The 24,002-nt window shown below is 41.8% G+C and overlaps 1 protein-coding gene and 2 non-coding genes across 5 annotated transcripts in view; 2 read left to right on the forward strand and 1 right to left on the reverse strand.

Annotated features, from left to right (window-relative positions):
* Positions 1-12,870: 12,870 nt before the first annotated feature.
* TRNAK-UUU (transfer RNA lysine (anticodon UUU)) lies at positions 12,871-12,943 on the forward strand. The gene has a single exon. It is a non-coding gene; the product is annotated as a tRNA-Lys (tRNA).
* Positions 12,944-13,200: 257 nt separating this feature from the next.
* TRNAK-UUU (transfer RNA lysine (anticodon UUU)) lies at positions 13,201-13,273 on the reverse strand. Its single transcript has one exon. It is a non-coding gene; the product is annotated as a tRNA-Lys (tRNA).
* Positions 13,274-16,952: 3,679 nt separating this feature from the next.
* MDM4 (MDM4 regulator of p53) overlaps positions 16,953-24,002 on the forward strand; it is a 41,186-nt gene continuing 34,136 nt past the window's right edge. For all 3 annotated transcript variants that reach the window (XM_054980283.1, XM_054980284.1, XM_054980285.1), the window contains exons 1-2: positions 16,953-17,089; positions 23,020-23,130. In XM_054980283.1, the coding sequence (XP_054836258.1) occupies positions 23,056-23,130 (75 nt within the window). In that variant the 5' untranslated portion in view covers positions 16,953-17,089; positions 23,020-23,055. The remainder of the gene's footprint in view (positions 17,090-23,019; positions 23,131-24,002) is intronic.

Consider the following 24,002-nt stretch of genomic DNA (forward strand, 5'->3'; position numbering starts at 1 on the left):
TTTGTTGATTTGCACTGATTACAAACATTTAGATAATGTACTCATTGCTAAACTCATAGTGTCACACAAAGTCAAACAAGACAGTTTGCTCAGACCTGCTCATGAGACTTTGTACCAACAAATCCACAAGTTGGAATGTAACAGCTGCTGCCCCAGCATGGTCCCAAGTCATGACAGCAGTGCTACAGGCAGAGAGCCCATCCAAACAGATTTGCAACTGAGTGCTACTCAAGTATTGAATCCTGAAATTTTCCCCAGGCCAGTTTGGCTAGGGATCCTAATGGTGTTTTGTCATCTTCTGAGCTTGGAGTAAGGGCCACTGTGTGTGTGCGTGCGGTGTGTGTGTGTGTGTGTGTGTGTGTGTGTGTGGAGGGGGTAATTGTGAATTGCCTGCATTGTGCTGGGGGTTGGACTTGATGACCCCTAGAGGTACCCTCCAACCCTATGAGTCTATGATTCTATGTTTCTGGAGCTCTATTAAGTCAAAAATGACTGAGGCCAAATTCAGTACTGAGACTCGTGTCTTTCTGTCTTCTTGCATGCTAAGATTGCCCCTTCCGAGCTAGAAACCTATGTTCTATCACACCAGTACTAAACAGTGCCTCAGTACCTTTCACACCAGGAATGAAAGAAGAAGAAAACAGAGGGACAAATGGAATAGATCTCCTAACCCAAAGTAAGATCTGAGTCTAATAGCACCATAAAGACAAACTAGATTTCCAAGGTATTACCTTTTAAGAGCCAAAGCTCATACCTTGGAAATCTAGTCAGTTGTTAAGGTGCTATTGGACCTTGATCTTGCTCTTTAACTGCAGACCAACTTGGGTACCCACTTGAAACTAACCCAAAGTAGATGTTTTGGCCCTGATTCACCCAAGAGAGTTGCTTTGGAAACTGCCATTTATTCTTCCCTTTATTTGGTGCATTAGCATCAGTTCTGTTCGTGTTGTCTGTTGTGAATGATCACAAACTATAAAAAGGATTGCAAACTATAAAAAGAAGCTACGCCACAAACAGATCCGCTGTCATTCTAAACAAGCAACACTTTTTGGAAGGGCAGTTATCTTTCATTTTGTTGATGGCCATTATGAGTTTGGGAAAAGTTGAAACAAGTCATTCAGCTGCTCTTTACTCCTACTGGTTGGATCTTTCTACAGTTGCCAATTGTCTGGAGGAAAAAAGGTCCCTTTGACAGATGCTTAATGGGATGTTATTTATCTTCATGCCCCCAAAAGATTCATCTACCCGTTCCTAAACTGTATTAAAGGGATGTATTAATGGGATGGGATGCTTTTCTCCAGGCCTGTTGGCAACCCCTACACAGTAACTCCCCAGTATCCCTCTCCATAGTTTAGTTGATTTTGCTTGGGGGTTTCTGCTCAGACCCCTGCTCTGCTACTGCCACAAGTTCTCCTTAGCTTCTGCCTTCCTAACAACCTCTTCACTGACTTGAAGTCTAACGTCGACGTTAAGCTATTTTCTACTGAGCCTTCTCTGCTTCAGAGCAGGGGGGTTTAGACTGACAAAAGAGTGTTGACTTTTGCCTTAGTGGTCCTCCCCAGAAGTGTCCAGGTCTCCTCCAAGTAAGACTCAGGGAGCTTCCTGGCATTAAAAACAGCAGCGACAACAGTTTTGTTTAATAAAAATAACGCTATACCACTAGGCCTGTTTTGAGACAATTGCATGTGTAACTTCTGAACTGAAAAGGGAAAAAGAAACTTGCAGGAAGATCATCATGCCTGGAACCATCAGCCATGGTGCTGGGAGGCTCCTTCCCATGCTGAGCCATTATAAATGGCACTGAATGATTCCCCACTCATTAGCAGTTGGGGAGTGGGGAAGCAGCCGCCTTATCAGCAGGGGGAGATCCATTTCAGCATTTTGAGCTGGTCTTTCCGGAGGGGAAAGTTCTTTGCAGATTAGTAAGAGGGCCTGGGTTACTTCGTTTGCTCACGACACACTCCCTGCCTTAGCATCCATCACCAAAGGAGTATTTTTTTAATTTTATTCATTTATTTTATATTCCACCTTTCTCACTGAGGTTCAAGTCAGATTATACAGTATGAGACAGCATGATCAATGTTTGTGACATTCCATAAAGCAAGACAGTGGAGTATGGAATTGCATAAATTTGAAAAACAAGCATATATGCCCAACATGGAATGTCTCATTCATATTTCAAAATCAATGTATGGAAATTGATTATAGTCCCTCATTACCAACTGGCCTGGAGAAAAATGCCTTGTACCTTTAGTAGAAGCTTAATGTGTTGAAATGGACAGATGAAGCCTCTGTCAAAGGTACAAGACTATTTTTTTTAGAGAATTGGAAACTCTATGCCTTAGCCCCTTTGTCTTGTCTAGACAAGAATGTATCCTCTCTTTTGCTTTGTAGCATGGGGTCTTTTCTATTACCACTCCAGCAAGATGGATCTTTTTTTTTTTAAGAGGGAGGGAGGGACAGGTATGCTTACTAGTCCTGGTGCAAACAGCAATGCTTTATTTTTCTTTAAAATTCAAAGGCAGGTAAAATTGAGAAGGCTTCCCTACACCTTATTTTCACTTGGGAGTAGGGAAGGGGGAGGCATCATGCAGATGAGAAAGAGAGTAGATTTCCACACCAGCAAAAAGCTTGCATCTGAACTAAGTGAGATTGTATTATCAGTCAGGTCATACTTGAACAGTCCATGTAGCAGTTGCATTGGAGGCTTAAAAAAAAAGTTGCAATGAAAGTTGGCGGTAATAATGGGAAATATACATGAATTAAATGTTTTGGGGATGAATAGCATCTGGATTGTAAAGAATAGATGCTATCAGTGCTATAGAAAAAAATGTGAAAGCAAGCTACCATTGTATGTACTCTTACTAGGAAGTAAGCTCTATTTAACTCAGTGAGAATTACTGCTGAATACATTGGATCAGCCATTCAGATGTATATATCTGTCCTCAATCTATGGGCAAACTAACAAGGTTGACAACTGACTGGTGAAGAATGTCCTGTTCCTTGAATAGAAACATGGTGTAGTGGTTAGAATGTCAGCCAAGGATCTGGGAGACCCAGGTTTGAATTCCTACCCTCTACCATGGAAGCTTGCTAGGAGATCATGGGCTAGTCACACACTCTCAGCCTCACCTACCTCACAGGGTCATCCTGGGGCTACAATGGAGGAGAGGAGAATTACGTAAACCAACTGGGGTTCCCATTGGAGAGAAAGATGGGGTATAAATAAAGTAAATACATAGGTTGTTATTGACTAGGTGATGTTATTTAACTCCCTGTCGTAAAAAGCTTTAGCTGCCCATTTCCATACATTTACAGTGCAATCCTAAACAGAGTTACTCCCATCTAAGCCCATTCCTCAGTTAAAGAGTAATGACTTTTTTTTAAATAATCCAGGCTTGTTGGTAACCTTACAAATGAATGAGAAGAAAATATAAAGAGCAGAGTTATATGGGCCCACAAGCTTAAGACTTGGAAAACATAGATACTTTCCTATTGAACTGCAGACCCTGAAAATCAAAACAAGAGTTTATATCTTGATATATATGAGGAGGAAGAGTATAGCGCCCTCCCCTGAATCAACTGTCCTGTTTCTTTATCCTTTGAGGTCTGCTGGTTTGGTTACATAAATGTGGTATGATTGCCAATGTACTGTGTTTGCAAACAGGATGATCTTGATCCTACAATGTCTTACAACACCATTATTATTATTCCCATAGTAATGCCTTATAAACTACATATACTTTTCCATGCTGGATCTGTGGAATTCCTGAGGGCATTGAAACACTGGTGACAAGGAAAAGCTGTCATATGTACTTATATCAGTAAACAGTCTTTATGTGGGGTGTCAGCCTGGGACCTTGTTCCAGAAATTGATTAATGAAAATGACAATGTAAACACACATTGAGAAAATGAGGCTCCATGTGCTTCTTGTAACTAAGTGCCCATTTATTTTGCTATTCTCATTCCCAGGCCAGCTGAGGCTGCTGTCACTAGTGCAGCTGAAAAACGAGCATATGGTATTACACATCCATAATGATCATTCTAGTCCCTTTGCTTCTTTGATACAGACAGATACATGGTATTTTTTAGTTCAAAAACATGACACAAATTCTAACCTGCAATTAAATTCCTCTGAATTGTTCTGGCTCCCAATACAGGGATTTAAGACTGGAATGGCTGTAAATGATAATACGTTATCATAATTATATTTAGTGGGTTTGTTTCCTGCATTGATTTATTTCAGCTTGTCTTCCTAAACTTGAAAGGGAAGGCTGCAGGGGTGGGGTGGGGGGCGAGATTAGCAGCGTAAAGTACCCTCCAGCTGAACTCTGGTGCCTGTAACAGCTGCCTGGAAATTCAATAGACATCAGGCGAAGTTTTTGCTATCACTTCATCCACATGCTAGAAGACTTTCACTCAGTTACCCAGGAGCTTTGCCAGAGAAAAAACTGGCAACTGTACTACCATGCTGACCTTTTGCACATTTACTAAAAATCCAATTAATGGAATTTACTTTAGAGCAGGATGTGCATAGGAAAACTGACTTGTAATATACACATTGGTGCTGCCTTCATTATCTTTATGCCTTTAAGACAGGCAGAAATGCTCCAAGTATCACCTTTCCCATCCCTGACATTCTATGCTGGAGAAACAGGGACTACTGAATTCTTGCCTATCATGCAGTTGTTAAATGTAGTGAGCTTCTACTAGGACTGCTTCTATACAGCAGCAATTCTCCATGGAGCTTTCATGGATACTGCAAATTTAGAATGGAACATCCACATGGCAGTTTCACCGACATGGTCCTTGCCTCAGCGCCCCAGGGTTGCCATTTTGGCCTGCCACTAGAGCACTTTTTCAGAGTTTTTTTTTTAAAAAAACAACAGCAATCAACATAACACTTCAACATTATAACAGTCTATTACTAGGTCCTCTGAATTCTCAGCTTTTTTTAAAAAAAAAAAGTCTATAGCTTCTTGCAGGAATATAAAATGAAACAAACCAAGAATCCTCCCTCTATCTTATCACTATATGGTTAAATATATGTAAACAGTTTAATAAATTGCAACTCGTGTCTAAAGTGCAAGAACTAAACTATACATATATCTTATACAATCACTATATGGTTCAATAAACATGAAATACAATGAACCATTAATATACAACAATTCAATCACTATAAATACCATACAATAAATATATCATCAGTCGATATATACACATAGTACACGACAAACCAGAATGATACATAACATCAAAAGGTAACAACCAGACCCTAGTTCATATCCATATATTCAGTAGTAACAATCAACGACTATTCCAAAAAGGGAAACCACTACTGGGAAAATCACAGTCCAAAAGTCTGTTCCAAGATATCGATGTAATATAATAAACATAATAAATATAACCAGCCACTCCCTCCACCTCATTCCATAATAGGAAACCTATGTTCTATCACATCAGTACTAAAGAGTGCCTCAGTACCTTTCATACCAGGAATGAAAGAAGAAGAAAACAGAGGGACAAATGGAATAGATCTCCTAACCCAAAGTAAGATCTGGGTCTAATAGCTCCATAAAGACCAACTAGATTTCCAAGGTATTACCCGCCAACCCATCAGCATCATGCTTTGGAATTTGATTTTTTTAATGAGTTGCCAATGTATTCCATTTATAGAACTCAGAGTGCAACTACAAGTGACAAAAGGCACAGATTGGACACTTGTCAGCTTCCCTCAAGTTTTGATGGGAAATGTAGGCATCCTGGTCTCGCAGCTTGGCTCTCTGACTGCTGTCCAATGGACTTTTCAACTGTCACTTGTCAAACATTCTGCCAAGCTGCCTACATTTCCCATCAAAACCTGAGGGAAGCTGACAAGTGTCCAATCTGTGCCTTTTGTAAGAGCTTGATAACATGAACCAAAGACTCCTTAATTATGAACTTGTTTGAGAAGAATTAGTAGGATCTTGTTATACCATATCCACACACTTTCTAAGGTACTACAGTACTTTATTTCATTCCTTCTCTGCTCTGTTTTTGCTGCCACTTCTGTAGGGAAACCACAACTGTTCCTTCCCATATTTCTCCATGCTTAAAAATATATAATGACTGCTAAACCATTATTCTTTTATATGAAGAAAACTGACTGCAGTCTTTGAACAGGGCAACAACCACTCTAGTAGTCAATGGTTGTGAGCTAAAAAAGAAAAAGAAACACTCAGCTTAGTTTCAGGTGGGTAGCCATGTTGGTCTGTAATAGAAGAGGAAGATTTGGGTCTAGTGGCACCTTAAAGACTAACTAGATACACTGGAAATCTAGCTAGTCTTTAAGGTGCTACTGGACCCAAATCTCACTCTCAACTTAAAATCCTCTCCCTTGTGTTGCTGTGGAAAGTTGCCCCAGTTGTATTTCTGCGTATAATGCAGTTGTTAAGGCACAAAGATTCCACGGGGAATGGGGAGGGGAGAGCTTAGGTGTAATTACATCCAGTTGCCAATGATCCTTCTGTTTTTTAATTCCAGAGGGGTAGCCTTGAGTGTTGGTAGCAAACTTACACAGGAAGTCTAGTAGCACTTTAAAGACTCACATTTCAGCATGAGCTTCTGTAAATCAGAGCTCACTTCCTCACATGCAAAGAAATATCCATCTGATAGGGTTAAATAGTCAGTAGAAAGAGGGTGGGGAGAGATATTTCAGAAAGGCTGCTGTAAAACAAGATCCAGTCAGAAGAGAAATCAGTTTACCTAGACTATGTGTGAGACGCTTCTAACTAACAGCAGAAAAGAATGGATATCAAGTTTTATCCAGACAGCAATGAGATAGTGGAAGAAATTACCAACTGTAAGGGGTGGGATATGCAAGCTGTCAGCACATACAGTTAAGTTAGAAATGCAAGGCCTCAATTAAACTTTGTGTGTGGGGGGGGGGGGGTTGCATCATATTAAATCTGTTAATAATTTCTGATTCAGCAGTCTTGGATTGGATCCTACCCGTGAAAGAGAGCAATAACCCTCTAGATCTGTTAAGTGAAAGCTTTATAATGCTACCTAGCATGAGCACAGTCGATGTTACTAACATGGATCTTCACCGAAGCTGAACTGCATTCTGAGGAACTTGAAAACTTGCTATACTTGGATAGCTTGGATGCTCTTAAATAAAAAGGCATCACGCTACTGCTGTGTTTATCATATAATTATATCAAAGGTATCTCGATGTAGTCTATGCTTTCAATAGCAAAAATCTTGGTTCTCTTGCTATAGCTGTCATCCAGTCTGCTGGTGAAAGCTGACCTCTAGTGGCAGAAGGTAAAGATGGTATTAAAAGGAAAGGGGGAAAAGCATCGTTTGTAGAACAGGATGCATGCAGCTAACTCTGAGGCCTGCCAGTGAGCTTGCTCTGTGGTTATTTCAACTATAGCCTCTCATTGCTTTAACATTCCTTTTGCCTCCTTATCACCCTTCCAGTCGCTCCAGAACAGATCACTTGAGAAAACCTCCCTCTCATTTTCATCACCACTGAATGGTTCCTAAAAGAATCTCCTGTGTGGTGCTGCCAATAAGTCTCCTGAAGCTGACATCCATTTGCTTATTCCACAAAGCAAAGAACCAGTCCTGGTTTTCTGTTGTTTCCATGGGGCAGAAGGCCCTTCAGAAGATCCCTGAAGAACAACACATTTGGGTCTTTAAGGGGAACCCACTCCAAAATATTTGCTCACAACAGATGACACTTGGCTTTAAAAAGAAAAACAGAAGTCCAATGGCACCTTAAAGACTAACAACATTTTTCCAGCATGAGCTTTTGTGAGTCAGAGTTCACTTCTTCGGATGTAATGGAAATAAAGAAAAAAATCTCTCTCATGTGTTTTCTAGAAAATTATAGACAGGGAGAGGGGGAAAGAAGAAGGCCTGGTATCATAAATCACATGCGATTTTCTGTGTCAGGGACTTGAACAGCTTAGATTTGATGACAAATGAGATAGGTCAGAGATTCTAGCCTATAGTGGATGAAAATACACAAAACTGCAATAAAGCAGGGTAAATAAATGATCAATGAAGCCATCTGAAGCATGACTTTACTGACATCAGTCAATGGTTATGATTTGATATAACATGTTAAGAACAGTCTATTAAAGTTTCTTAAAAGTGAGTTATTAGAAATTACCAGCACCAGACCCACAAAGACTTGTAATATTTCCTTTTCCCTCCCCTACTGTCTCCTCCTTCCCCTCCCTGAAAACCCCAGCCTTTCCCTGCTTCCTTCTCTCCGTTCCACCTACAAGCCAACTGTCCTTTATTTGCCCCCCCCCTTCAGCTTTCCCACCTTTCCTCCTCCTGGCAGCCTTTTTCTGGGAAAACTTTGTGTGGTGCCAAGGGTTGCCAGCTCAGGGTTGGGGAATTCCTGAAGAGTGGAGTTTGTGGAGGGTAGGGTTTGGGGAGGAGAGGGACCTCAGCAGGGTATAATGTCATACAGTGTGTCCTTTAAAACTGCCATTTCCTTCAGGGGAACTGATCCCTGTAGTCTAGAGATCTGTTGTAGTTCTTGGAGGTTGGCAACCACAGTGGTGCCAGTCACTAGGCCGGGTGGAACGGGCAAAAACTTGTTGGGAATATCTCACTTTGGCCTATATTTCCCTATACACTCTTTCCTCTTTGCTTCCTCCTGGCAGTCCTCTTTATCCTCTGCCCTTTCCTTGTTTCTTTCAGTCTTTCCCATTTAGTAACCAACCTACCTTTTATCTGCTCCCCATTGTCAGCTATATTTATTATTTATTTACTCCAGTTACACATCACCATCTCCACAATGGGGCCCAAAGCAGCCAGTTTGGTGTAGTGGTTATGAGTGCAGGACTCTAATCTGGAGAGCCGGGTCCCTGCTCCTCCACTTGTAGCCAGCTGGGTGACCTTGGGCTAGTCATACAACTCTCCGGAGCTCTCTCAGCCCCACCCACCTCAAAGGGTGTTTTGTTGTGGGGATAATGATAACATACTTTGTAAACTGCTCTGAGTGGGAATTAAGTTGCCCTGAAGGGTGGTATATAAATCAAATATTGTTGTTATTATTATTGTTATTTTTGTTGTCTTCTCCTTGTCCTGGGCACTTCCAGTTTTCATGCTATGGCAACCCAAAACACTGTCTGAATTCCTGAGGGGTTTTTTTTTTGCGCTCTGTGCATGTGCAGACACCACAGGCAAGAAGTCTGCACATGCTTGTATTGAGCATGTTAGATTTATCAGCAGACCTGGGCATTCCCAAAGGCTTGTAATGGAAGCTGTGGCTGGCTTGGGTGTGTGGATTTGACTAGCTGCACAGGGGCAAGCATGTTATTATTATTTTATCTTTCCCTTTCCTGAAAGCTCCCATAGGCTCTCCCCTTTTCCTGCCTCCCTTTTTTATTCTCACCTACCAGTCAACCTAACTTTATCTGTTCCCCTTTCTTCAGCTTTCCCTGCATCCCTCCCCTGGCAGCCTCTAGCAAGGAAAAACAGTTGTACGGTGCCAGCCACCGGACCATAGAGTTACAAGGTATCCCACTATAGTGGGAGACCTCACCCAAATCTGATTTTGCTGGTGGGAGGGGATGGGGGGATGGGGACATGTACTGTCATGCTGTTGGCATGCTGATGTCACTTCCAGTGAAAACCAGAAGTGCTGTCATCATGGAACACGCTAGGATTTGCAAAAAGTCCATGATTTTGTATTGGGAGTCCCCACTCCCTAAATGCTCCTGGAGGTAGCCAGCTGCTGCGTGAGCCTAGTTGCACAGTGCCAACCAGCAGGTCAGGCCTAGTTGCGTGATGGGGAACCTGAAGAGACTTGCATAGGACACCTCATTTACCACTGTATCCCTTCTCCCTCTATTTCTTCTTTTCTTCCTCCTGGCAACTCCCTCCTTTCGCTGCTTCATTCTCTCCTTCCCACCTACCCATCAACCTATCTTTTCTCTGCTCCCCCAATATTCAGCTATATATATCATATACATCATTTATTTACTTCATTAATACCCTGTCTTCTCCACAATAAGTACCCAAAGCAGCTTACATCATTATCCTGTCCCCCATTTTATGCTCACAACAAACTCATGAGGTGGGTTAGGCTGAGCGTGAGTGACTGGCCCAAAGTCACCCACTTCCATGGTAGAGTAGGGATTTGAATTTGGGTCTCCCAAATCCTATTCTAAAACTCTAACCATTACATCATACTGGCTATTGTAATTTGACTGCTGTTGAACAGTAGTAAGCCTCTTCTGGATGAGTCATGCAAACTGGGTGCTAGCAAGTCTGATGGGCCTGGAACTCATGAATCCTTCCTCAAAGGCCAGAACCCCTCCCCCTGCATTTTACTGACAGAAACTAAAGCCTGAAGGCTAGCAATATTGTTGTGGTTGTCTAGCAACAAGCTACACACAACAAGCTAGACAACTGAGAGCATTTGTTTTTTAAAGCTACAAGCACTGCCAATATTTTTTGTTCCACGTTTTCCTTTGAAATTTCCCCCCAAGGTTTTATAGAAAGATCCATCTTGTCTGTTCATGACTCCAGACTCTGGGGGTAAGTTTCTACATATTTGGCCATATTAAGAATTAGATATATTGATGATATGATATAGTTATGGAGCCATTACACACAAACGTAATGAGGGAGACCCTGAGGGACTTTTTATTATTTTGGCCAGAATTTTGTTCTCTTGATCAATTGCCTGAAGAAGAGTACACAAAAGAAATGAAGAGGACTAGACCAGCTGCTTCTCCTCTCCCAGTTGTATTTGCATAAGCAAAGAGGGTTTTTCCACAGGAAGACCACTCCCCCCTTGTGCACACTGCACTGCTATTTTAGTAACTTTTGACTTTAAGTAAAAAACAACAACAATTTTTTGTAACTAACTTTGTGTTTGTTTTTTAACATCCACTGACTGAAAATGGGCGGTAGTAGCATTCATTGGTTTAAATGTTTGGATTTATGAAAATTTATTTTAATCGGATATGACATGCTATCTTAAATGCAATCCTATGCAGAGCTGCATCAGTCTAAATCCCATTTAAATCAATGGAAGACAGGAGTAACTCAGCAGAGGAATGCATGACAAACATCTGGAGAGGTAGGAGATGTATTTTAAAATAAATTCATATAACATAAGTGCAATCCCCACTCCAGGGAACACTGTAGTGCACAGGCACATGCTGCTACATCTTATGCAACCACATAAACCTCCCCTGCTCTGGAATGTTATGCTAGTTCCCTGAAAGACGATAAATTCTGGCTGAACCAGTCAAATCTGGCCCCAATGATAGCTCTAACTGCAGCCACGTGGCAAGAGTCATCCTAAAGTGTGCTTATTGTGTAACCCGGGCTTTGTAATTTTCAGTGGCTGTTGATAAGCAATTGATATGCTGGAGGGCAAATTAGGAAAGCACTGTAGGCCTTGAAATGTAGTGCTACTGGGTAGGGGGCAGGCAGGATTCATGCATTTGCCTCTTTGGATCATTTCCCCCAGAGGCCTGAAACCCTGTCCGGGATGCCCTTCTCTTCCAGATAGCTATTTCTGAACAATCAGCATTCCTGGTTTAAAAAAAAGTGAGGCATTTTCTTTTCCTTTTTAAAATTAAGTTTTGATCATCAAAGAAACTCATAAAGAATCCTAACTAATTCTTTTGCCCCCCCCACCAATTTCCTTCAAAGTAGATATGCCATGATGATTATAATGTACAAAATAACAGCAAAAATGATTCACAGAAAGTATTATGAGAATCAATGGATATGTATATTATTAAATAAATTCTAATACTTCCTTTTAAGAACTATAGAGTATACTGATTGATTATACTGATTACACTGATCAATATAGATTGTACTGATTCCAAAATGTTATGAAAACAGACCAGGTTCATTTAAAATATGACCAAATTTTCTGGGATGTCATATATTTATAAACTGTTCGTGATCTTTACAAACTAAACCCTGCTCACTGACCAACTTGAGTCTTTTGCTGTTTAATAAGGCATTTTCTTTACCTGGATGGTAAGGTTTGAAGGGGTTTACCTGAGTTTATCCAGTAGATTTCCATTGCTGGCAAAGTTCCATTTCAGAGGAACCCCACGCCACCTACAAATCGCTCCTCCCAGGGTAGTCTACTCGGACTCCTCTTGTCCGTTTCCGTCCATTCCATTTTCCAATTCGTCCTCATTAAAATGGACTTCCTTTCCTCCTTAAATAAACCCACACCCCCAAGATTTTGAGATGGGTTTCAGGAAAGCTGTCCTGCTCCAAAGGAAGCCACGATCTTGGGGAAATGGGGCTCAGGCCAGTTTGGAAATCACAGATGCTCTAAAGGTCTACTCTCGGTCTCAGGCATCCTATAGCAGCCTTTCAAACAAACGCTTCTCAATGCACACCCTTCTTGTTCCTTCTCAGCTGGTTCTGGGGTTCTCTGATGTGGGAGAAGTTTTGCATGTCGGGCTTTGAGTCAGAATGTGTATTTGTTGTAGACCCTCTCGAGTCAAAGGATTTAAATTGACTCTTCCATTTCTGAAAGGCTGAGACGCCACGTGGGATCCATTCCATTGCTCTTTTGATGGGGCGGGATTAGAATACAAGAGTTTAATATGCTTTAGGACACGCGCCGGAGCATTCTCGCCCTGTGAACTATTTTTGGGTGTCTTGTTTGCATTTTTATCCTCTTTCCGCCCGCAGCATACGAAGTTGGAACCCCGTGTATTAACTAAACAAACTGGGGCATGTGTATGTGTGATTCTTATATAAAACTTCAATATAAAATAAACACCTGTATATCGTGATCGGGAATGAATTAGTATGTCAATCTGTGTGCAAATATAAACTATCAGTTGAATGGAAACAATAGTTTACAGAGCGCCCGGATAGCTCAGTCGGTAGAGCATCAGACTTTTAATCTGAGGGTCCAGGGTTCAAGTCCCTGTTCGGGCGAAGCAGATTTTTAATACTAGGTAGCCGTCTAAACATTCTGTAATATAGAAGGAGATTTTAATAAACGTAATTAAGTAACTGCCTTCTTTTACAGCAATATTATCTTTTTAAAATTTATGTTAAATCCACATTTTCCCCACACGGGTAATACGCTGCAGTGCCAAAAAGCTTCTTTTCGGAAATAGATTTGAAGCAACAAGGAAACAAGGTAACATATGTAAAAATAGAAAATTACAATAAACGAAAAGAAAAACTACCGCCCGAACAGGGACTTGAACCCTGGACCCTCAGATTAAAAGTCTGATGCTCTACCGACTGAGCTATCCGGGCTTCATGCTAGACGGAGCTACTGTGGCGCTATACAAAAGAAAAGCAAGGTTTTGTTACTACGTAAATTGTTACTATTTCTGTGCATCTCGCCTCAAGGAGTTGTCACTGAACTCAAATAGTCCTCTTTCTATGCAACAAGCGGTCTCGCAAATGGCGCGTGAAAAGACAAGCTGCAACAAACACAACTGGAGAAACAAAAGTTTAATTTTGCATTCACTGTTGAAGGCAGAAGTAGTTGTACTCATGCTTAGCAAAGGACATAATTTGTACCGCAAAGGTTCAGAGTGAACAAAAGTTTAATTTTGCATTGCTGAAGGAAGAAGTAGAGAAGTAATTGCACTCATGCCGCAAAGGTTCGGAGTTCCGTGGCTGGGGAGAAAGTTATTTGCAAGCTTGATAGCAAATGTAGCTTTGTACAGTGTCGAAGAAAGAAAGACAAGGTCTGCATAGCTCACAAAACCCGTACATTCGCGTTTTCTCCTCAAACCAGGCATTCCTCAGGCTCCACCCCAAATATCCTGGAATTTCCCAATCCAGAGCTGCAACCCAAATAAGACTTATGTAAGACAAGCACTTTCAGAATTCAGGTAATGTGATCTAGCTTATTAAAGCCTATTAAAGCTTATTAAAACTGGAAGGTTTATCCAAGTTAGGTGAATAGAAAGGAGAGCCTGCTGGAGGTGATTAGATTACTGTAATACACTCTACATGGGGCTTCCTTTGAAAACTGGAAAACAAAACATGGCAACCAAGCTATTGTTGGCTGTATCACTCCACTGGCTGCCCATCTGTTTCTGTTACCTGTCAGGCCCTAAATGGCTCCTCCCATACTGTCCAGGCTGCCAGTTAAGATCTTTCTCACAAGTCCTGGTGTCTGTGCCCTCATCTTCAGAGGTCAGGTGGGCGGCAGTAAGATGTGGGACTTTCTCAGCAGTGGTACTTTGCCTGTACAGTTCCCTTCCCACTGAAGCTTGCATAGGAGCTAAGCCAAAATGGTTCATTTTCAGGGGCCTGCTTATGGCAAGCAACTTCTGATTGGCGGGAGGAGGCAGGCAGGGGGAATGGGAGCATGTGCCCCCCCATCGTCCTCATGTGATGATGGCACTTCCAGCATGAAAACCCTGTGTTTGGCTCATTGTTAAAGAATCAGTCCCAGCACGCTGCTGTCCCTTCTAGATCGTGCTGGAAGTGATGTCATCCCCAGGGGATGATGGGTGTGTTCATGCACCCTGATAAGTTCCTGCTACCCCCACCTCCTGCTGGTTGCCAGGGGAACCTGGTGATCCTATTGTATTTTACCCAGGCCTTTGATTAAGGGGGTGGGTTTTAAACATAATTTTTATGGTCTGCCACTGTGAGCAGGTAAGCCCCTCCACCTCACACCGCCCCAAGATTGTTGCCAGGCAGACCTGCAGACCTGAAACACTCCTGTGTGCCCAGAAGTGTTGTCAGTGCATCCCTGGGGATGACTAATATGTCTCAAAAACTTTCAAGAAATGCCAGAGTGTCCTTTGCCACTTCTAATTTAAATTGAAAGCAATACCGGCACACCAAGCTTCCCCCCACCCCGCATTCCCCTCTCTCTAATTTCTCCCATCTGCTGGCATTAAAGTAAATTGCCAGGCGTTTGCCTTCCATAAGTGGGCACCTGACAAGCTTAGTGAAAAGGGCAAACTCTGTAGATGGAATTTTTAGGAAAGAGATTGAAAATAAAATGGCCTGAAATTGTAATACCCTTGAATAAATCTATGGTTTGGCCTCACTTGGAATACTGTATATGGTTTCTTTCACTGTAGCTCAAAGAAGATATTGAAGAACTGGAAAAAGAGTGCAACCAAGATGATTCTTTTCCTATGAGAAAAGGTTGAAGAGTCTGAGACTTTTCATTTTAGGGGGAAAAGATGACTTAGAGGGATGTGATAGAGGTTTATAAAATTGTAGATGGGACAGAGAAAGAAAGTGGATGGAAATAACTTTTTCTCCTTCTCCCATAACACTAGAAATTTGGGGCATCCAGTTAAGTTGATGGGCAACAGATTCCACACAAATAAACAGAAGTACTTCTTCACTCTACAAGTAATTAAGGCTGCAATCCTAAAAATACTTACCTAGAAGTAGGCCCTGTTGAATAAAAGGGGATTTACTTCTAAGTAAACATGCACAGGCTTAAATTGTGCAATTCAGTGCTAGTGGACATAATAACGGCTTTAATAGGGGATTAGAAAGATTCATGGAGGACAGGGCTATCAATGGCTAATAGCCATGGTGACCTAAGGGAGCTTCCACATTCAGAGGTAGTAAACTTCTGAACATCAGCACTAGCTGCTAGGAAGCTCTGTGCCCCAGTCTATGCCCTGTTTGTTGGCCACTGTGTGAAACAGGATACTGGACTAGATGGACCACTGGGATGATCCAGCAGGGCTCTTTTACACTCTAGGTTAGAAAAGAAAAAAGAGGGATAGTTGAAGGGCTCTTTGAGACGAGCACTGTAAAACTATGGTTAATACTACTACAGTCTCGTGCAGTTCCATTGGAGAGGACAAACTAGCGAGCGAGGGTTGTGTGTACGCTGCAATCCCGTGCTTATTTTGAATTAAACCCCACTGAACACTGGGATTTATTTCTGACATGCAAAGACTTGTACGGACTAGAGCGGCCAACTATCTGGGGGAAAAATACTGGCCTGTCCGTTTAGTAGAGGCTTAATATGAAGTTAAAAACATGGAATCCTGTCCTCATTTTTAACTATATTACAATTGTTTAAAGTAGAGGGTGTAGCCCTTTCAAAGCACTGCAACAAAAGGGAACCTGTAAATTGCACTTCCGTATTTAGATGCCAGAAAAAATCTCTTCCCTTATCCATTTATAGATTTGCTGTTTCCCCGGGCATTTTGAATCGTACTGGGGACAAAAGTGTGAACAAGAAAACCAGTGAGGACTACGAGTCTAGCTGCACCTTAAAGACCGACTAGTTTCAAGGTATAAGCTTACAACCTGAAAATCTTGGTCTTTAAGGTGTGGCTGGACTCGAATCTTGCTGTCCTACTTAGGGTTGCCAGCCTCCAGGTAGTGGCTGGGTATCTCCCGGAATTACAACTGGTTTCCAGGCCACAGGTATCAGTTCACCTGAGAAAATGGCTACTCTCTCTCTCTCTTGTGTGTGTGTGTGTGTGTGTGCGTGTGCGTGTGAGAGAGAGAGAGAGAGAGAGAGAGATGTTAAGGTCCTTTCCCTCCCCAAACTCCACTTTCTCCAGGTTTCACTGCCCTAGTCCTACTACACACCTCCTGAAAATCCCTTCAAGAAAACCACTGGCATCTGTTCGTGACTCAGTATTTTGGTCGGGGGGGGGCTTTATTTGTACTTTGCGTTTCCTCTCCAGTTCTTGTCCCACATTTTAAAGATTCTATTCATAGCAGCGCTGAACCAAAGTCTCATAGGGAGCTGTGACTAGCGTCAAAAGAGTCTTTGAAGCGAAGCTTCCCGTTGCTATAGAAACGCGTCGCGCTCTCGGTTTCGTTTTCCGCAAATTCTATCTGTAGCTTTCAGTATTTCTAGAGGGGACGCCAGTTCCACCAACCTGCAACGTCTGTTATATACAGGAAATGTATAATGTTTGTGACGTTCTTAGTTCCTTATCTCGATGGTCTGGGCGGAAGTAGCTGGGCAGCCATGTTACTTGAGAGGCAAGTAGATGCCTGTTACTCTCCCGCCCTTCCTAAGATGGAGGCGAGGAAGATTCGGCGAAGGCGCTAAAAGGTTTCGAGTTCTTCTTGGTATTCGAGAAGAGTCGTTGGGTGCTATGGAGTAACTTTAAGGTGAGTGTAAGGTCGGGTCTGGTTGCTCCTCTCTGGAGTGAGAGGTTATGGGAGACACAGCTGTGTAATGTGGGGGAATATTGTAAAGAAAGACGAGAAGTTGGTTACGAAGAACCTTACTCTGTAGATAGGAGAAAGGGAAAAAATAAACTCCAGACGGGAGCATAATGTTCTGTTAGGACCAAAATATGACAAAATAGCAAATGTAAGTTGTTGATTTATCCAGAACTTAAAAGGAGGTAAGTATGCGCCAGAGCTTAGCGGAAAAGCCCAACATCTGCAGTAGTTTAAAATGGAGGTTTGAGGCTTAATTAAGTTTCAGAACACGCTAAGGGGTTCTTTGATAGAGAAGCAAAAAATGGCTTGAGTATAAAAACTAGATAATTCGGTCTATGTGGAGTAGGAAAAAAGGGTGAGTGAAAGAGGCCTACTGAGGGTGCTGTGGCAATGGCAAAAAGTGGTGTGAAGAAAAGAAATATTACGAAGTTTTATTGTAGTACATAGTACAGATGCTAACCAGGTTACCCCTGTGTGATGTTTTACCTGTTGCCTTATTGAGGGTATTTCTGCTCTAAGCAAGTTGAGTTGAATTTACCAGCAAGTGAGAGGTATTATCTGTTTGATTTGGAGAGGGAAGTGCCTATGAGATAGATATAATTTGCATGGGTTCATATTGGCAGCTGAAATGGACTTCTGCAGTTTAAGTTCCTGTTTTTCTCTAAGAGTGAGAAGAGTCCCTAAAAAGAGCCTTAAAAAAATAAATGTCCTTGAAATCACAGCATATTTAGAGGTTTCAGTTTTAGATGTATTGATGCACCTGTATGGCTTTCATGTTAGAGAACTAAAATCCTGATGCTCTTTTGCAGTGGGTATATAGTTTGAATATGTTTGCTGGCACTGCAGGCTGTGGGTTTTGTCCCAAGTAGCTTTGATTTTGGCTGTATTGGGTTTGACACTCATTGTTACTTTTATGAGTTTGTCATCAATTTTAAAGCAAGAGCTGGCCTTAAGAGCATGGAGGAATGGCTAGAGAACATGCTGACGAGATTTAGAGGGAAAATTAAAGTGAGGAGAGTGCGCAAGTCATTACGTCATTCCCGGGGCTGCGAGTTTTCTATAAGATGCTGAAATGAAAGCTGCTGAATGACAACTGATATTTGCCATTCCACTACCCCAGCTAGCCATTTTGAGTACGCTTTAAAAGAAGGAAATACTCAGAAAGACTAAGAACACAAAATGAGTTATATGTGGCTTTTTAGATACTTAATCATGCGTGTGGCATGCGGCACACTTGAAACTTTCTGCGTCTTAACTGATGGTGCATGGTATACTTCCTTGACTCTTTCTGCATCTTAAGAGAATGTTTAGTGCCAAGCTGCAGTGGAATTCTTACGTTCGCACTACTTGAAACTTGTATTGGCATGAGCTGTATTGCAAGTTTGGGACTTAATATGGATCATGTAAACTTAGGGATTACAGACTACGTAAGCAGAGAAACCAGCAGTAAGCATGGTAGATTGGTGCTGAAAAAATGTGAGACCTCAACTGAACTGGTTGGTGATGGTGAGAATTGGTTGGTGATACTTGAAACTTTGCCTCATAATGGTCCTATTATAGAGAAGCCCTTGGGAGTGAATCAAACACTGCTTGTTTCCTACATATGTAGCAGTTTCATGGTGGAGGGAACATAAAAGTATGCCTTCAGTGTGTATATATTCAGCATATGAAACAACTTTGCTGTATTTAGTCATTTATTCCACTGCAGCTAACAACTACAGCGGTTGTGAACAGATAAGGTTCAGGCAGCATCTCACCTTTTAACTGATTCTGGTACAGTGCTAGAAACTAAACTGGTCCAGATATTAGATATCTTTACTGGATTTGACATGCAGCCTATGTTGAAGAGAATAATAGAGCTGTATGAATTCTGTATGGATTTTTTTAGAATGATTCATTCTTACATGTGTAGGCTAACAGGCAATTCATCTATGTTTCTCTCTCTCTAGGGAATACTGAGGCTACAGTTATAAAAATAATCCACAATATATGGGATTTTGGAGAACTCTTGACAGATATGACTAACAACCTAGTTCCATGCATGCTTACTGTCCCACTGAAGTTGATGAGACATTTGTGCAAAGTGCTTTCATATGAATATGGAAATATACACAGGGTTGCAGTCCAAGACTACCAAAAACGTGTCTTAGTCTTGTTTCCTCAAGCAAATGTAATGCTTCTAGCATGGAGTTTGACATTTTTTTTGACTGACACTGCCATCCTAAGTAGAGTTACACCCTTCTAACTCCACTGATTTCAATAGCTTAAAAATGGTTTAACTCTGTTTAGGATGGTATTGTTTTGGTTCGTTCCTTTTTCTGAGTTGTTTGGCTCTCTTGTAGGAAGGTTAAATCACAGGGCAATGTCATTTGGAATTGCTTCAATTCAGTTCTTGTTTGTATGTTAATGCAAAAGTTGGTAAGTAGAATTCCTATGTTCTGCGATGATTGGTTGAAATTCTGTGGATACTAACATCATGTCTTCTTTTTTCTGTTTTTGGCCCCCTGTAGCTAAAGCTAGAGAGACAAGCAATGCACAGTAATTCTGATTATAATATATTAGGGTTTATAATAAAGGTTTCTAGATGTAGCTGTTAAGTAAATTGCAACAGCATTCTCACACACCCTTTAATTTAAACCTTTGAAAGTTGTATTGATCAATCCTTCCATTCCACTTCAGGGCATTTCATTTGGATATTTCAGATGCTGCTTATTTCCAGGGTTTAATTGGAGCCAAACAGCTGTGGGATCACAATCTTGTACTTGGAATATGTTATCTATGCATTCCAAAATAATTCACTAATACTTACTTTGCAGGGGATAAGTGTGAGGTTTCTTAGCATGTACTCACTGATTTAAAGCACACTGCTAAGAGGAGGGTATGCAGTAAGCGACCACTAAATGTACCGAATAGTAAGTCTGTCTTAGTCCCTCAATTGGGCGCTGTCTGTGAGTGTGCTTCAGTTCCTTTGAGGTAGGGTTGAAGATTTTCCAAGCTTAAATAGATTCTTGCTGTGTATAACTTTTTAACCGTGCTATTTCCGTCAGTTCCCTGTCACTTTCCTGTTTTTTATTAAGAACCTATGCAGCTGCCCTATACAGAGCTGTGATGGGGTTTGAAAATTTTCCTCAGATGCTGTATTTTTCCATGAAAAATGTTCTGCCCCACATATATAAATTTAGTCTCTATTTATAGCTGGTAGGGCTCTTGTGCTGTCATGTTAGATAATCTTGGACATGAAGTATTAGAAAATCCAGTGCTCCTTTCAGTTGCCAGTGGCAGGACTGAAAAGTGACAGCCCTCCCAGTGTATAGTGCAATTGGATCCTGGGTCTTGACCAGACTAGTCCAGGCTTGTACTTGTATTTGCCTTCTTTTAATGACATTCAGTAACAAGCTGAAGCAAAACTGAAACCAAATAATGCATTTTAAGTTAAATCAGTAAAATAAGATTAGATTTCATAGGAAAGTATAGTGGCCCTGATCTGTGGATACTTAAATCCAGAGATTGGAGCCATAAACGGACAAGACAGATCTTCCTACATACCTGAAACATGTCCCAGATTTGCAGGAAAATCTGAAATATATATATATAAAAACATTGGAAGTTAACCCCCCCCCCACAATTAAAGAGCTACTGCAGCTTTAACGAGGTCCTCAGTGGCTGTTGCTAGGCAACCAACTAACAGCTAGGTCAGTATTCCAGGTTTGTTTTCTTTCAGTAAAAGGCAGAGAGAGGGGGCAGGGCCCTTTCCAGGGCTGTTTGGCCTTTGGAGGAGGGTTCGTTGGGACCAGGCCTAGAAACAACCACTGGATGACTTACACGACTCACCCATACCCGGCAGCTTGTTACTGTTCAACAGCAACTTCCCCTAAAGCCAATGTGGTATAGTGGTAGGATGTTGGAGACCCAGGTTTGATTCACCGCTCTGCTAGGGAAGCTCACTTGGTGATTTTGATCCAGTTACACATTCTCAGCCTAACGTTCCTCTCAGGGTTGTTGTGGGGAAAATATGGAGGCAAGAAGCATGATACAAGCTGCTTTGGGTCCCCACTTTGGAGAAAGGCAGTATATAAATGAAGAAAATCAGTAAATATAGATGAAAATGAGGGACAGATAAAAGGCTGGTTGTTTAGTGAATTTGAAGGAGAGAAGAACATAGGGAAATATGAGGGCTGCCAGGAGGAGGGAAAGAGTGGGGAAGGGGATACAGGGAAAAATGAACACCCTGCAAGTCCTTCCTTACTGTGTACCTGCGCTATAAGAGAAAGGTGGCCTGGGGTGGAATGGGAAAAGGTGAAGACAAGGACAGACAAAGGCGGATGAGAAGGAGAAAAGGAAGCAGGAAAAGGGGAGAGGCTGTGGGTAACAGTGAAGGGGAAGAGGACATCGTGCGGGAGGAGAGTACATGAGATGCCTCCCCGCAAGTCCGTATGGGTTTCCAATCTGTCCTAAGATATAAAAGCCAAACCATGTTGCTGACGATTCACTTCTTATCCCTGCACATGAGCAGTATGCCACGCATATGCAGTGTTATGGGGAAGGAAGGGTAAGCCACTCGCCAGAATCCGCAACCCCATTTGAGCCAGGGAAAGGGGAGGGAAGGGCAAGGCGCCCGCCGGCTTCCGCAGCCCCGGTAGAGCCAGGGATGGGGCGAGAAGGTTGAGCCAACCTGCCAGCCCTCCCCAGCCCCCCCCCCCCGCCCTTCAGCCTTCCCATGCCTCTTGCTTGCTAAACCTCCCATGCTCCCCCCATCTGACACCCCTCCCCAGCTCCAGCTTTCTAGTGCTCGTATTTTTTCCCCACAATGGACTTTGTTGCTAGTTGCATATATTTCACCTTTTCTCACACTGTTCTTTCTGGAAAAAAAACCTTTCCCCCATGACTTCAAAATATCTAGAAATCTTACATCTCTCTAGTCCTTGAAAAGTCAGACAGTATGTAGAACTTTACATTTCTTTACATTTATCTTTGGTACCTTCATTTTACTGGATTCAGTAGTACAGAAAATGGTGAAGCCTTTAAAGCAAAAATGTTGAATAATATAATTTTGCTTTTAGGGAAGGAAGGAGATTTTGCAACTGTTTTAAGATGTGGGACTGTTCTGTGTTCAGTTTCTTGATGAAACTGTAATCTGTCGTACAATACAAATTGAGACAATCCTGATCAAGTTCAGAGATTATTTTTTGTCATTTTAGCCTTTCTTCTTTTGCTGGGATTTTGAGTGAGGGGAAAGCGTCTCTTACTGAACTGAAAGCTGTTTGTTAGCTGGTAGCAATGATTACCACTGTAGGACAGTAAATGCTATTAGTGTTCAGAACTTGCCCCAACTCTTTCTGGGCCAAGTTAACCATTGCTGGCAAGAATTTCCTGTGAGAGAGTTGAGTGACTCAGCTTTGTTCCAGTGAGTCAACTTAACAAATTCACTCTTAAGTTCTTGTCTCAACATGTCACAGGGGAATTCTGTGCTCAGACAAGTCAGGGCAGTACGGATTGCCTGGGTCTGCATTTCAAAGAAAGCATTCTGAGATGGATTTCTTAAAAATGAGAAAAGGAAATTACTGAGTAGTCTGAAAGGCCTGAGAAGAGAAATAGTTGGCTTTGCCAAGACAACTTAGCTGATTTTCCACTTGTTGAATCGTTTAAGGATTTCTGATATTTGTTATCACACTGAAAAGGTAAGAAGATAGTTTTAGTCCAGTGCTTTAGACCTGTAGCATTTTGGAGGTATCATCAGGCTGCTGCCTTTTGTGTTTTGTACCAGATGGCTTTCTAGAGCTTCTGCAAAGTAGACTTAGATATAATATAGTTCTCTGTGCTTTTTCTTTCAGAGTAGTAGTTGCTAAATCTCATTTCTTTATTTCTTTTTTTAGGTTAGTAGTACTATAGATAGCTGCTTCACTGCCACAATGACAACTTCCACCTCAGCACAGTATCCAACATCTGAGAATGCCTGCAGAACATCATTTGGGCAAATTAAACAGGTAACATGCTTTGGTTTTACTATCATAGTCTACATTCTAATAAATCAAGTTGAGGTATTTCAACTTTTCTAGTGGTTACTCATCCAACTCAGGTTAGAAACATTTGATTAGCAGTGCTCTTTGGTATTAAAACATATTTGAATGTACAGGAAGGTATGATATCTGCATAGGCTTATACGTGCTAAACTTTAAACTTATACAGTATTTTTTCTCCTAAAATTTGAAATTCATGAATTTGCATATGGTTGATAATAGTGATAGTTTGGATAAATATAGTCTTCCTGGCCTTGATTTGAACAATGTGAAAATGTGTTTTGGAGATGGATGCTTAGCATTCATTTGAGTTTTCATGCTTGTGTTCCAAGCCATTGAAATTCAGTCTTGAAGGTTTCTCCACACCCCAATTTACTAAGGTTAAATAGTCTTTTACGTACCTAATTTTAATATAAAGCAATTTGGACAACATTGGGATGTGTATTTGAGTTCTGTTCCCTTGGTTCACTGTCCGTCTTCTGTGCAGCCCCACATGGGACTGCGCCTGCGCAGGCCTGCCGACCGGATTTTTCTTTTCTAGCAAACGTCCACTAGGGGGCGCACGTCCGACCCAATGCGCATGCGCGGCTGTTTCCCGCCCGAGCGACATTGGGCGACGTCGCCCCCTTTCCCCTCAGTTTCTTCTTTGCCGCCGACCGGTAAAGACCTAGCTGTCCGCTTGTGAGGAAACTTTCTTTGAAAGTCGTGAGGAGAATGTCGGAGAAGTCGCTGTTTAAGCGTTGCTCTACTTGCTCGACGAAGATGACGAGAACGGATGGTCACTCCGTTTGCCTCGAGTGCCTGGGCGAGGGGCACATCGTCGGGAAATGTGAGCACTG

Source organism: Eublepharis macularius, chromosome 5 (assembly GCF_028583425.1).
Source record: "Eublepharis macularius isolate TG4126 chromosome 5, MPM_Emac_v1.0, whole genome shotgun sequence".
NCBI lineage: Eukaryota > Metazoa > Chordata > Lepidosauria > Squamata > Eublepharidae > Eublepharis > Eublepharis macularius.